This window comes from Biomphalaria glabrata, chromosome 16 (assembly GCF_947242115.1).
Source record: "Biomphalaria glabrata chromosome 16, xgBioGlab47.1, whole genome shotgun sequence".
Classification (NCBI taxonomy): Eukaryota; Metazoa; Mollusca; class Gastropoda; family Planorbidae; genus Biomphalaria; species Biomphalaria glabrata.
Genome location: NC_074726.1, coordinates 24765079 through 24781287, shown reverse-complemented (window position 1 = coordinate 24781287; position 16209 = coordinate 24765079). Strand labels below are relative to the sequence as shown.

Genomic DNA, 16209 nt, shown 5'->3' with positions numbered 1-16209 from the left:
ATTTACATCATGTTACAAGATCTCTAGGTTACAGTGACTTCCTAATAAAGTAAAATTTTGGCTTGAATATTTCTTATCCATGAGATGATCCGTCAGGGGGCCGCCTGTTAGTTTTTGTGGTAACACAAACTCCTTTGTAATTTAAAAAAAATCCGATTAATTTGAGACGTGATCAAGCCAGAAAGAGGAGAAACGTAATGGGATGTCTTGTAAACATTGTTAAAATTATCAGCAAATGCGTTTATTTATAGAGATAACAAAATGGATGCAGCTTTTATCCTGGTTTACAAACATGGTTAGCAATGACCTTTTTTTTTGAGAGCTAATTACTCTTATTGGGTCTAGGAAACCAGAAATTCTCGATCTGTGTGGCGACATAAATGCATCACGCAAAACAAGTTGTCGGTGAACAAGTTGTCTGTGAGCGAATTGTCGTTGAGCGATATGTCGGGTGGACGAATAGTCTCGCGAACGAAATGTCTCGTGAATGAATTGTCGGGTGAACGGAATGTCTGGTGAACGAATTGTCGCGTGAACGAAAAGTCGTGAACAATTTATCGGTGAATGAATTGTCAGCGAACGAATTGTCGTAGAGCCGTTCCATACCTAGCGTCTGAGTAAAATCCTCCACTTCGGTCGCGAGTGCTAAATTACGGTGGCTTGGTAAGACCCTTTTAAACGCCTGTGACAAGAGCCATGTCTGATAGTGATGTGCAAAATGCAAAATTGCGGGGCCCAATTTGGAGCTATCGGTAAAATCGGCCTAAGGTCGGCCCTGCTAACAAACGACACCTCATGTAAGGCTTTCTGCTTGATGAGTTATCATCCTTGATGTACAGGTCCATCCTTACGAATTGCGGGGCTCAGTTAATTAAATGGATTACAACACACATGCATAGGAAGCAAGTCAAATGCAATAGTCACCTGCGGGTTAATTAAAGTTAACGTCAATCGTACGATACACTAAGTATGTTAACCCTTTAAGTGCTACATCTTTAAAAGCCTGTGACAAGAGCCATGACTGATTGTGATGTGCATAATGTAAATTACGGGGCCCCGGCCTGTCGTGTGGTCCGATTTGGAGCCATCGTGTGGTCCAATTTGGAGCCATCGTGTGGTCCAAATGGAGCCATCGTTAAAATCGCCATAAGAACGACCCTGCTCACAAAGCAAACTTCGTGTAAGGCTTTCTGCTAAAGGTTAGCATTATGATTCCAATGAAAAAAATAATAATGCCCTGAACTATGTATATTTGTTTAGTACAAAATTTTATTCTTTGCATTAGAAAAATCATATGCAATATTTCTGCTCTAGATATTAAAAAGAAAAACACGATTTTTCGCACACGTAGTTACGTAACTCAGAACAATCAATGTCGTTGAAGAGCTTCGATCCGATGTCGTAATTCACGCAGTCTTCTTTGCCGTTGCTATTATTTGGTTCACCTGTGAATAGAAAAATTAAGGCTACACACTAGCAAATGGTATATCAAATACAATATTGGAGATTTTTGGCGATAAACTTAACAATGTCAAGGACGTTAAATTGAGCTGCAGTGTTGCCAACACAAAAAATATATAGATATAAATTGACCTACAAACGGAAAAGCCTAAAAGATTTGATTATGTAATGCTAAAAAAAAAGGCGCAGAAAAATAACATAACTTACAAAAAAAACGTAGTTCATTGTGACTTCCTTTATTCTTTGCACCGGATACACCAAAAAAATTACAACTGTTCTTGCAATGGATAAAAATATTTAATAACGCCTATAAGCAGGACCGGCCCTAGGCCACTGCAACCTATGCGGCCGCAGTGGGCCCCGCACTTTCATAGGCCCCGCGCTAGTTCTAGGTGTAAATTATTGAATCAAACAATTATAACTGAACCTCCTAAAATTCCAAATACACACACACACAATCCTGGAAATTTACTGAAATTATTATAATCTAAGATCTATGTAGGAAACAGAATGTTGACTTCGCTACACGCAAGGCTCGTCCTTACTAAAAAATGAGTAAAATGCAAAGAGGAATTTATTTTCTAATAAAAAAAAACGTTGATTTTCACGTATTATCTTTATCCCTATCCGGACAGGGCCCCGCGCAATCCGTTTCGCATAGGGCCCCGCAATGGCTAGGGCCGGCCCTGCCTATAAATAATACAATCTTGTAATGTACCGAAGCGAAAAAGAAATAGTTAGTAAGTGAGCTATATAGGTTATGCTACTCAGTACCTATGGGAGTAATGTCCCTTGTTCAATGTTGTTGTTACCCAGTATTGCGCCCTAATTAACAGCTGATTTTGTCAGAAACTAGCATAATAGAAATCTAGTCATGTGCTTAATCTTTCAACATAATTAATAGAAATGTTTCTTTTTTAAAAACTTTTGCCTCCTTTTTTCACACACACTGGAAGTTAAAAATTGTTCGAATTTAGGACAGAAATAATGCGAAGCATTATTAGCCAATAATTTCTTGATGAGAATTCAGGATAGTTTGTTTAACATGGTTCTTATGTTACCACAGAGCCAAAGATTACTACATCCTAACCCACATCTCAGAAAGGGCTTAAACAGGGTAGCGCCGTGAAAGCAGGTCTGAGCGCAGATAAAGTCGCTTTTGGTGACCATTTGTTTGCTAGGCTCATAAACTAATTTTTAACAATTCAATATTACATTGGAGGGCTCAGAAATGAATGCATTAGTTCATTAGTTCATTAGTTCATTAAAAAAACAAAACGTTAAACCAAGGGAAAAAAATGATTAAGTATTAGTGAACAGGGGGCGTGATGGCTGAGCGGAAAGCTCCTGGCTTCCAAACCGAGAGGTCCGGGGTTCGAATCTCGGTGAATGTTGTGATTTTTTAACTTTGGGATTTTTAAGACACCTCTGAGTCCACCTAGCTCTAATGGTGTTGGCCACATGACACCCTCGTTAACCGTCAGCAATAGAAACATGATCTTTACATCATCTGCCCCATATAGATCGCAAGTTCTGAAAGGGGGAACTTTACTGTCTTCTTATCTTATCTTATATAATACAGACGTTACTTCAAAAAAGAAGATGATTACGTCCTACGCGTCATGCATTTAGTCATGCATATTAACCAATGACTTAAATTCTGCCAAGTCACTGGTTTTCCTGGCTAGCTCAGGCAACCCATTCCATGCTCTAATAGCACTAGGGAAGAAGGAGTATTTGTACAAATTTGTCCTAGCATATGGGACGAGGAATGTGCCTTCAAAGTGAACAAAATGAGATTTACCTGAGTTGAAGATCTGAAGCATCAGTTCCCTGTTCAAGACTGTTCCGTCATCGTGCCAGATGAAAGTTCCCTCCTTGACCGTGTCGTCAAGACCGACGTAGACACTGGACGTAACATACGTCTTTAAGATGTCCAGTTTCTCTAGGTATTTGACGGACATGAGAGTAGATCCCATAGCTGAAGAAGCAACAACACAATAATATAGGCCTACCCGTGAACTGTGAAACAAATGTAGCCTAAACATCTGCTGACAGTCAACGTTAGAACAAGAGTGATCTTCTCTTGTAGGTACACATTCACTCTCATCATACCTGCCCCTGATGTACACTACACTTCATTACAGACAGCCCTGAGACAGCCCACCCAGAAATGAATAAGTTTATTGACATCACCTTTTCTCTGTCTGAAAAAAAAAAACAACCAGCAACTTAAATTGGGATCCTTGGATTTGAATTCGTAAGTTTTGAAGTTTCCGGTATCAAAACCAAGAGAATAGTTGTCATTGGTAACAAAAAAAAATAAATTAAAAAAAAGCTTATATTAAGTGTAATTGTATCAGTTAGTTTGGATCAGTCAGTTGATTTAATTCATAATAGCTCTAGACTAACAATAATACATCTGTGCGAATAGAAATATGTTTACTCATTGTTATTCTTAAACGCAATGTCATGGTATAAGCTTTCTCAATGCCCTATGATCCTATCACTTGTCTGGACCAGTTGGGAACAATTATGAATTTTAAAGTGATAGCTTATCTTAATGGCATTTATAAAAAAAAAAAAAGTTGAACGTCCTCAATTCTAATTCGAGGATTCAATCCTCCTCTAGCCAACGCACTAAACACTGTGCCAGCAAAGCTATTATGAAAATAGAAAGTTTTTAAGTCATCTCTTGTTAGTCTCAAACTTTAAAGCGGCGAGCTATTTCTCTCTACAAAGTAGAAAGTGGACTAATTCGACTTATCCCTTACATATCATTCAAGTACAATTTCTTTCCCTTCTTTGATACCAAAATAATTAATTACAAATTATTAATTTACTAACTGGTTAATTTTTTTTAAAATTGATTCCTGTTTTGTCAGATAAAAGATACACGTGCACAAAATTTCAACTTTATCCGATTTTGAGTGTGGGAAAAATAACGCTGAAGCACTCAGTCACCGCTCTACTCTTGGTGTACATAGAAAATACAGATGTGTGAAAATAAAAACTCCAATCTCTATGTTTTCTCTTTTCTCTCTATCCTTCCTCCACCCCCGGTCTCTCTATCTTCTATTTCCTCTTTTTCTGAATATAAAAATAGAGAAAATCATTCCAAAAAAAAAAAGAAAGTATAATTCTAATTATGTTTACAAAACTTCTAGAGAGAATTTAATCTTTAAATGATACAAAAGAAAAAAAAAAACAGAAATGTTTTATATCTACACAATAAGCCCTTACGCCTATCAGATGCCCGATTGTAATACACTATATACTTATCTCACCACTGCAATAAGCCCTTACATCTATCAGATGCCCGATTGTAATACACTATATACTTATCTCACCACTGCAATCGGCTATGGCGTCAGTAATGTTTTTCGGAGTCGAAGACACCCATAGACAGGCGCTTATTGTTCCAGATGTGTACACCCTGTACAAATCGTTGGGACCAGCTTGTTGTGTGCTAACAGAGGAGCATGACGCCTGCTGCGTTTGGTAAAGTTCTACAGAATCACTGGTCTCATTTGGCCAGGGGATGATGCAGCGACCTGGAGAAATATACTCTTTCAACACTTTGCTTGTTTGAACTATTAATTGTAAATAAGACGAATTGTTAAGACAAACATATTATGTGCTATTGTAAACTTGCATATCTTTTATTTTATCAGTGGCGTAGCTAGGGTGGAGATAGGAGGGGGGAGAATTTGAAAATCCCCCCGGGATCCAAATTAAAAAGGGGGGGGGGGAGAAAATGAGTGTTTTTTACATTAAAAATTTAATATTACACAAAATGCAGGGGCACCACAAAGATGTGAAGCCCCCGGGCCTCCAAACGATGGAAAATTCCTAGCTACGCCCCTGCATTTTTAAAGCATGAACTTTGGTCCAATCTCTTTTGGGGATATGTGGGAAAGAAGGTTTATAATATATGTAGCCTCCTTCAGACGCTAAGAAATGAAATAAATTTGCTTTTCATTTCAAGGTCGTGTGGTATGCGCTCTGAACTTTAACACAATGGTCCCGGGTTTGAACCTTAACCGTCACCACTGAAGGAACATCTGAAACATGTCAAACAAACAAAAAAAAAAACTGTTTGAATGCGTTTTTAAAAACGTTTTGATAATAATTCATTAAAATTTAATTATACAAATTTTGATAGTTAACATTTGACGTAGCAGAGTCTGTTTATAATTAACACGCACTAGATTAGGACGTAATAATCTTTTCTTTTTAAGGAACGTCAGTAATTATTAAGAAGTTAAGATAAGATCATGAAGATGTGCTCAGAAGAAAGGAAATCCATTAGTTTACAGCCTAAGAAGAGAACATAAATTGAGTATCACCTAAACTGCATTTCATAGTAGACTTGTCATAAGAAAAACTTTGACAGAGTGTTTCATTCAGACAGGTCACGGCGCATTCCAGTTTATCTCTGCTGGGCACGTCCACTCCAGTAGACCAGACGTTTGCAAAGCCGGTAGAGTACAACCGCAAGTAGACGTAAGACACCTGGCTGAGAGTGTCTGCAACATGTGGGATGTGTAGAATTAAAAACTGATAACCTATCTATCTATCTATCTATCTATCTATCTATCTATCTATCTATCTATCTATCTATCTATCTATCTATCTATCTATCTATCTATCTATCTATCTGTCTGTCTGTCTGTCTGTCTGTCTGTCTGTCTGTCTGTCTGTCTATCTATCTATCTATCTATCTATCTATCTATCTATCTATCTATCTATCTGTCTGTCTGTCTGTCTGTCTGTCAGTCTATGTGTGTGAGTGTATGCCTTCCTATTTCATTGTGTGTGTGTGTGTGTGTTGACGTACTATGTACTAGTAGAACTATTATCACACCAACTTGTACAGTTCTGACTGGCCTCATCTCAAAATAAAATGTTCGTTTTTTGGAAAGATTCTCAAGTGAAGGATTCTGTAAATAAATAAAGAACTTTCATGTTTAATAAATACTTAAGCTTAGGACTCAAAGACACATACATTTTAGAGACACTGTCTTCATTTCTGAAGATTTTGAATTACTGCAGTAAAACAAAAAAAGCCATTAATGTAGTTTGTCTTCCCTTGACCTCTTCCTATCCCATTTAGCCACTTATTTGCGATAATTAGGGCCGGATTTGCACTTGATGAGGCCCTAAGCTGTTAGAGATATGGGCCCATTGTAAGGCAAGTTGCAGGCGCGGTGGCGAAGTGATAAAGCGCTAATCCCTGTCAATCGATAGTACTTCTTTGAATTTCAGTTCAAACCATTTCAAGTCATTACAACTCTCTTAGCTGTCACCTCCATCGCTCACAAAGTCGAGTTCATATTTTTAGTTTCCCACACTTACATCCATGAGTTCTCCATTATTTTAATACGTTAATAGTTAATTCTTGTATTGTCTAAAATCATTAATGAGTCGTGATCGAATGTTGATTCGAGTCACTTGTTAAAAGGCTTAAGCATACGTCTAGATACATGAAGAATATATATACAAGAGTATATGTTTAGTATTACACAGTAAAATCTGTGAAGTTCTTTATAAAAGGTAAAGGAGTGCCAATCAAATTAACGGTACTTAGAGTTATTCAAAATGGCCCGTTCAGCGACCCCACCAGCCCATATGGGTATCGGCCCACCGGGAATTTTCCCGGTTGCCCATATAACCAGTACGCCCATGACTGCTTATTGGTAAATCCAGCACTGGCAATTATCCTACAATAGGTTTAAGCAAACACTACACACACACACAAATTAACTAATAATATTTTGTTATGAAAGTGGTTAAGCGCTTGGCTTCCGAACCTTGGGTCCAGGGTTCGAATCTCGATGAAAATTGGAATTTTGGTTACGCGACTTTATCCTTTAGAGAAAATTCAAAATTTCAGTCTTCACCGAGATTCCAACCCAGGAACCCAGGTCCAGAATCCAAGCACTTCATCACTCAGCCACCGCTCCTTTCAATGAAGAACTGTGCTAAGTTTCAACTTGATCCGAGAATGGGTATGGGAGAAATAACGAGTAAGAAAATTTTTAACCAGACAGCCAAACAGACAGACACATTGTCTTGCAGCTTTGTAATAAAAAAAAAGAATTTAGTTGTAGGCTAATGTATGTTACATCTCAATACTTGGCCATATTAATTTTTGTATCACATTTATTCTGTAACTTCTAGTGGGTTCCTTATTGTTTTGTAAATACGTTTTTGTGTTATAGAGTGAAAGTCTAATGCTTCCTCCATATTGATCGGTAAGGACACTCCCCTTTATTATAAATACTCTCCGCAAGAGGTTCTCGAGTCTACTGAACATCTACTGTACTGGGATAGGCCTATTCTGACCGACAAAACGGTAGATTTCAATCGCCCGGATCTGCTGTTCATCGATAAAAAAGAAAAAACCGCTACCATTATCAATATCGCCGTACCACTGTCTCATAATTTAAGAAAAACCGAGATAGAAAAACAAAGAAAATATAGGAACCTAGGCTTGGAGATTAAGCGTCTATGGAAATTGTCCAAAAAACAATATGCCCCATTCAGCCCCATTGTTATATCAACCGAGGGGATAATAACAACTGACCTCACAGACACCTTCAAGGCCCTTAACATTCCTAGGAACATCTTCGTTGCCTGTCAGAGGGCGGTACTGCTGCAGGCCTACCACATCACCAGAAAATTCCTCAGTGGAAACTGTTAAAGGGACTACGATGAATTTTGTTTCCCTTTAACGAAACTCGACCCTGGCAGCGCCAGAGAATGACTACACGTTCATTTCTAACATAAAAATAATAAAAAGGCTATCAACGAAAGTGATTAGGATTTTTTTTTTCTGCATTTTTTTTCTGCAGTGCTAAACAAATTATCCTACACCTTTTTAAAAACAGCTTCGGTTATCAACACTTCCTGTATTTAGTACACCGGATGCACTCTAGTGGCCAGAGATATAGTTTTTCAGACATGTATGAAATTGTCGAATATTATAGAGACTTTGAAATAACTTCGCATTTCACACAATTAGTTTAGTCCTCAAGGTTTCTTTCTAAAACAACAACAGACATACACACACACACACAAACCTTCAAATAAAAGTCGATCAAATTTACTTAAACTGTGGATACCTGAACTTTGATGGAAATAATCTTTGGAACTTCTGCATCGTCAATACTTTCCATCATCGAATCATTAGTACTCCTGATACCTAGATCCAACGATAATCGTGAGAAGAATGGTAATTCTATTATTCCTGTCCCATTATGTTTTTTTGGTTGGTATCGACGAAGATCGATGATTTACGATATCCGTCACTAATTGTACTCGCGATACTTCGTCGTCTGCAAGTTAAAAGATAAGATAAATATTTAATAAGGTCATTAGAGTTCAACTTTAGTCGCCTGTTGATCAGAGGCGTTGTATTAGCTCTAAGCTAATTGATCAGCCGCCTCCCTGGAGACCTGTGGATGCAACATAATGGTATTATATGAACATTTGCACACTATCGCGTTAGTGCAACACCGCTTGTGTTTACGTAATAAATGGAGTTCCTAAACACTAGTTTGTTATTTGCATAAACACAAATATTCTACAGTAGGGGTCTCTCCAAAAAATCTGCCCCGGGGCATCCACATACTCAAATCCGGCTCTGCACTTAGACAAAGACATTTATGACAAGAACGAATCCTGGTGAGGATTTACAACTTATACCCCCTCCCCCCACTGGTCCACTGATGAGATTGGACCATAGAAAGTTGAGCATGCTATAAACATGAAAGTTACGCTATATAGAAGCTATATTTATTATTATGTTAGAAGCGAATGAGTATTCATTCTCTGGCGCTGCCACGATCGAGTTTCGTTAAAGATAAACCAATTTTATTGTAGTCCTTTTATCAGTTTGCACTGAGGAATTCTATGGTGATGTGGCAGGTCTGCAGCAGTACCGCCCTCTGACAGGCAACATGTTCTCAGTTAACGGTATGTTGAAGGCACCTGTGAGGTCAGTTGTTATTATCTCCTCAGTTGATATAACAATGGGGATTATCATTACTATTATTATTATCAATAAGTTCAAAACTGCGTATCCGCGCTGAAGGTGCGCATCAGAGCACTGTTCAACAGGAGTAGTAGATAACATGTTGATTCTAGAGAAAGGACTGTTTTGAAATGATTTGCAGGTTATGGGAGTCTGAGCTGTCTAAAGCTAAACGCCTTCTTGCGTGATACCAGTAGACAGTTTTGAGGACCTGGAGCGGCACTGGGAAGTGTGTCGGTGGTCTGTACTAATTTTCAAGTAGCAATCGTAAGCTTGAGACTCCCTGTGACAACAAATACGTCGTTTACTGCTTGACCTATTGGACAGATTAAAGCTGCTTCTCTTCTTACTAGGGGCGTTAAAAAATCTCTTGTTATTACGAACTTAGTATTTGTAGGACGAATTCTAAAAAAGATAAAAAGAACAATGTGAAAAGCCAATGTTCCAGAGCCTCGTTCGACTGTGGATGGGGCTTGCGTTTTGCATCGATATGGAGTTGGGCAGTCTTCGATACTTCTGCGGCATCTCCTGTGCACATTCCTCATCCGTTAGTCTTGGGGATGTCGATTGATATTCTTGGAACAACCGTGAAGGTGTCTGTGGCATCCGCAGTGGGCTTCGCTCGCCCATACAAGGATGGCTGCCTGGTCGTGCGGTTTGCGCGCTGGACTGTCGTTCGGATTTAAAGTTAACGATGGTCGAGGGTTCAAACCCTGCCCGCTTCTATCCCCGTCGTCCTGCGGTAGGTTTGGACTAGGAAGTAAAGTATCTTCAACTCTGAAGGAACATCCGAAACATGTCAAACATTTTACAAACAAAACATTTGACAAACAAAACATTTTACAAACAAAACATTTGACAAACATATGAAGGCAGAAGGGCATCATAGCCAATCTGTAATTTTTTTGAGCCTCGCTCTCTGTCGCCGCGAAAGTTACGTGGTATAACTCTAGTCCGACTTGCAAAAATAAAAGAGTTATCTTTCCATGACTTTTTCATCCAGGGTTAGAGACTCGGCGTGCTTGCGTGGTGCCCCGCATGGTTGGGCGACGAAGAGAATTATTACATTATATAAGATCATGTATAGAAAATTATCACCAGACTAACTTAGTAATATCGTCGAATGGATAAGGGCCTAGGAAAGGTAGATAAGTGACAGTTACCTAATTCTTTTTTTTTTTTTTGTTTAAATCGTTTTTTTTTTTAATTGCTTTTTTTTTTTTTTTACCAAGTGTGGGGGAACAATAACAATACGAAATTCTCCCCTGATTCTATTATATGTATGATATTTTTATCACATTTTTGTGTGTGTGGTTTATTCAGATTATACTTTCATTTCCACTAACACACAAGACAAACAGGTTAACCCATCCACGTCCAGACCATATAATACTGTTGAACAGGCAAGGTTATTGAGAAATTGTATATAGTTCATGATCATTTACACTTTTCATTACAACATACCCGCTGAAGTTCATCAATTATAAAGTCATAGTAACAGATATAGGGGCACAAGCGAGTATATATAATCTTAGCACTACAGTTAGTGAATGCAATGTATAATATTTGCGATAACATTGAAATAAGATTTTTTTTTAAATCCAAAATATTCAAAATAGAAAAACTAATATTATTTCATATTTATTTCTTTTAAATAAATTTAAAAATTTACTTGTTAATGATAGTAGTAGGCATAGGTTTAAACGTGCATAACGGAAAAGGAATTGATGAACTGCAGCAGGTATACTACATTGTATAGTGTAAATGCTCATGAATTATATACAACCCCTCAATAGCCTTGACTGCTCAACGATGATGCGTTAACCTGCCTGTCTTGTGTGTTATTATGACGGAAAGAATAATCCGAATTTAAAATAAAAGCAAAACAAGCAAATTGTTAATAAATCACTTCCTTAGTTTGAGTATTTCTTTGAAAAGGTCAGTACGCCAGGAATGTCCGTTGTCACCATTTCCTTACACGCTTTGTTTGGAACCCCTACTGGAATCTATTAGAGCAGACAGTTCAATTGGCCCAATACCTGTTGTCAATGCTTAAGCAGACGATACAACGTTTTCCCCATCAAGTGAGAGCGATATCATTACTATTTTTGACAAGCTTAAATCTTTTTGGACTGGCTCGCGATCTATAGGGCAGATAATGACTAACTTGGGCGGACCTTGGGTCACCATATAGGATGTCCTTAGGGATTCCTCCATCTGGCATGAATGAATAGATCGTATATTGCACTTTGTAGTAATTGAAGGAGCGTCTATTATTTGTATGATAAGAATTATGTACATTAAACGTGGTAGCAAAGTGACTGACTGATTAACCCAGTGGTGGCCAACCTATGGGGCATTGCACTATTACAAGTGGCGCTTTTCACCCCGAGATAAAAAATAAAGAAAAAGCATGCCTGTTCGCAGAAAAAAAAGGATAATAACCTATTTCTAGAAAAAAAGTTCCACAGGAATTTAATTTACTAGCAATTATGACGCCCAAATTGACTGAAATGTTTATAAATCTAATTAGACCAAATAAAAAGTAGAACACAATGGTGCCAGTTTAGTGTAATTGTTAACATTACTGACACTTTCGAATATGTATCCACTTACTTTTCGTTAGCTTAGGAAATTTTTATGTTACCTATTCAAGCTTTTCATGACTAGAAATTAGAATTATAAAATGCAAATTAAAAATGTAAACAAAGACAGACTTAATACATAAAATATATTTTTTTTTCTTTCTTCCCTCCTCTACTCTACACAAATGTGTATAACAAACCAAATATGTACACATCCTAAAACTTGTACAATTTTAAGTGGCGCATCTGAGTCAGAATTGAAAAAAAAAATTAGCTTACGGAAGCAAAAGGTTGGACACCCTTGGATTATATATTGAGTAAAAGAAATTCCACCGTCCTGAAATGAGAAAGTCGAAAAGAATTGCGTTAGCGGAGATGTTTTGAAATTTCTTCAAAACGTTTTTGAATATTTTTGCTCGGCGTACAGTTTAAGAAACGTTGTCTTAAGGTGTAATGTATCACTATTTTCTTAAGGTGTAATGTATCGCTATTTTCTTAAGGTGTAATGTATCACTATTTTCTTAAGGTGTAATGTATCACTATTTTCTTAAGGTGTAATGTATCGCTGTTTTCTTAAGGCCTTATTTCAAATTTCAAATAAAAACATTTATTCCATAAAGGGTCTTAATTTTTCTTTGAACTGGAATGATTTAAATATACAAATAACCAGATTGGGCTGCATAGAAGCACTACTGACCATTCCACAGAGGTCACGGGTCGGACGCATGTCTCCCATGGTGGTACTGTACATATTAACCCTTCCTCTCCGTAATTATTTTCCTCGTTCCGATAGACTTATTCATTTTGCCCATTTGTATTTCACTATCCTGTTACGATTAAACTTCAATCACTTTTTTGTTTCTTATCAGAATATGTTAGACGACAACTTAAATAGACTACCCTGCGAACAACGGCTTTATCAACATGTTTTATGCGTTCGGTGGACACCTATTGAAATCAGGTGTACCCACAAATTGATACATACAAATACAAATATATTACAAATAAATAATGTTTAATATCTAGTTCCACACTGAAACATCTGATTCTTATCACGAATGATGAAGAGTCTCAAGAAACATTGTCTCTACATGTCATTCTAAAAAGTTTAAAGTATGCGAAAATTATTTTTATTGGCAATATTTCGAAACATTCAGTCAAAGACACAAACTCAGACCAGTATTTATTTAATGCTAAGAAGAACTGCGTTAAAAGTGTTTAGTTGACTTGGCACAAGATGGCAAGTGTAACAACTGATGGAGCCCATGCTTCGTCTAATATCAAGAGGTTTTTAATAAATTAAAGAAACATATCCCAACCATAAACTATAAATGGAAAAGTTTGCGCAAAGTTGCATAGATTATCAGACATATTATTGGCTTAATTATCTCAGTGACCAAAGTTATCAGAGCTAGGAGTCTTAGCGCAGGCAGATCCGAAAAGTACTTGAAGATCTGGAAAAAAAAATTCAGATGTTAGGTACCACAGTTGAACCCGCAGACTTAGCGTGGGTAAGAAATTGAGAAGAATGTGGAATGTCAAAGAAGAAACTGTGTTAAAGGACTCTGACTTTGTTACTAATATTTGTAATTAACAGTGGAAGACAGACTTCATGTTTTTCATCGCAAGTTATGCAATGGGCTGTTTGCACAAGAAATGTATGTGCATGTTAAATCTTTTCAAACAAAGCTTTCCCATTTCTCCAGGCAAGTAAGTGAAAACAGGCTTCGTTATTTTCCTTTACTGAATTGTGAAATTATTTCTAGTGAAATTGTCGAAAGTGCAAGACTTATTTGGATTCCTTAATTGTGGACTTTGAAAGCAAATTTCCAGACGCCAAGAACTTGGAACTAGTTTTCAATACCGTCAGCCATGGGCGTAGCCAGGATTTTTTTTTCGGGGAGGGTTTTGGGACCCCCCCCCCCGGGGAAATAAATTATATATATATGTGTGTGTGTGTGTACATAATTAATCTTTATTACATTTTGGCCCTTTCGGAAGACGTTTATTGTTTATTGTAGACTCCCCGCCCTTGCTAGCAAGGGGGTCTGGGGGAGTTCGCAGCGCTTCCTCAGCGCGGGGCGAAGCCCCGCCGCCAAGCACTATTTCTGGTATTGAAAGCCAACAAAATGCATATTCTGAGGTATCTACAGTGCATTATCTTGCTATTAAAAAGTTTTATTTCAAAAACCTAATGTGCTATTCTTACTGACTTAGACCCTCTCGCGCCGTTGGGCGCATTTTCCGGCAAGCTGTTTCCGAAACTCTTATTTTGCGTAATTCATTTTGTGTGAGAACATGTCCCGCAAAACCTCATGCGACGCTCTGTCACAACCTTACTAAGGATTCGACTCCCAGTTCGGCATATGATTTCTTTGATTTAGACCCGATCTCTATGACTGACTCCTAAAATCTGTCTTAGCCATCTTTGTTGAGACACATTTAATGATTTTCAATTTCGGCAGAAGACTATTCACACTTTATTAATGGAGCCCAAGCCACTGGTAGAAATTTGTAACCTTTCTTGACTACGCTCTTGGAATTACATGCCTGTATTTCGCTTTAGATTTTATATCGAAAAGGAAAGTTTTTTCGTCAAATCATCTGTTGAGGGGTTTTAAACTAAGAAATCTCTGGAGTTTTTTTGTTTTGTTTTTAATTCAAAACCCCATTTAGCTACGATCTTAGAATTTGGTGACTGTAGTTTGCTTTAAAATAATATTGAAGAGAGAGGTTTTCAACTCTAAACGCTCTGTATGGGAATTTTAAACCCAAAACCATCTGGAGGGGTTTTAAACTTTAAAGAAAAAGCCATCTGGAGGAGGGGGATTTAAACTCAAAACCCCTTTGGCTACGCTCATAGATTGTAGAGTGTGTAATTTGCTTTTTTTATATATTGAAGAGGTACTTTTTAGCTTCAAACCCCAACTGGAGGGGGTGGGGGGTTTAAACTGAAAACCCCTTTGGCTACGCTCATAGAATTTTGAGTGTGTAATTTGCTTTTTTTATATTGAAGATGGGGTTTATCGTAAATTTTGGAGGGGGGGGGGTTAAAATCAAAATCTTTCTCAACTGTGCTGTTGGATTTTGGGGATTGTTGTTTGCATTTTTTTTGTTTTGTTTTATAGAAGAGGGGGATTTAACTGCAAAAACCTCTGGTAGGGGGTTTAAAATTCAAAACCCTCTGTAGGGGTTTTTTAAACACAAAGCCCCCTGGTAGAGGGATTTGTATCTCAAAACCCCCTGATAGGGTTTTTGAAAATCTCAAAACCCCCTGGTAGGGGGATTTAAACTCAAAACCCCCTGGTAGAGGGTTTTTAACGCAAAACTGCCTCGGCTGTGTTGTGGTAAGTGATGATTTAGTATTAAAATCTCACCTAAAATAAACAAAATGAAAGCAAAAATCAGTCACTTAATTACGCCCCCCCCCCTTTTGCGGGGGGGGGGGTTCATTTCGGGGGGGGGGGGTTGAACCCCAAGAACCCCCCCTGGATACGCCCATGCCGTCAGCTCACCATTTAGTGAAGAAGCTGATTCAGCTTCATACCTCCCCTCCAAGCAAATTATGATCTGAAGGAGAAGTTCCAGTCAGTTCTTCTGTGGGCGTTTTATGGGTTTTAGAAGCTGCTAAATTTTGCTCAAAACTTCAGAATTATTATATATATATATGCGTCCCCCCCCCCATTCCCACCCCTGGTCGAAAATATCATGATGTCGGATTTTCAATATCTTTTCCAGTTTACGAGATCTAAACGGGACGGTCGGACTGACAGACAGACCACACAAAACTAATTGCGTCTTTTCCATATTCGGGGGCCGCTAAAAATTATAACGGTTAAACTAGTAGTGTTTTCTGTGTTGCCAATAAGCTAGTACTTCATTTCCCAAGGATATACATGAACTGGCCAATTTCTGGAAAAATCGTTACAGCCGTTTGGAAAATACCAACCCAGTATAGTATATTAATAAGCATTTTTATGTACATGGTAATTTTTGGTTTTAAATTTTGCCCACTATTGGCAAATATGCCAGTTTATTTAAACCTTTTTCAAAACAATACTTCTTGATTTAAAACTCTTTTGAAAGCAACTCTTCCATCTAGTGTATATGGGTCTTTGCAATATT

The 16209-nt window shown here is 37.8% G+C and overlaps 1 protein-coding gene across 1 annotated transcript; it reads right to left on the bottom strand.

The window, feature by feature from the left end:
• Nucleotides 1-1317: 1317 nt before the first annotated feature.
• On the bottom strand, nt 1318-4976 carry LOC106053366 (collectin-11-like). Its single transcript, XM_056013566.1, has 3 exons — nt 4812-4976; nt 3266-3442; nt 1318-1445 (listed from the first exon to the last, which is right to left on the bottom strand). The coding sequence occupies exons 2-3, from the start codon at nt 3438-3440 to the stop codon at nt 1318-1320; spliced, it is 303 nt and encodes a 100-aa protein (XP_055869541.1). The 5' UTR covers nt 3441-3442; nt 4812-4976.
• Between the last annotated feature and the right edge of the window lie 11233 nt (nt 4977-16209).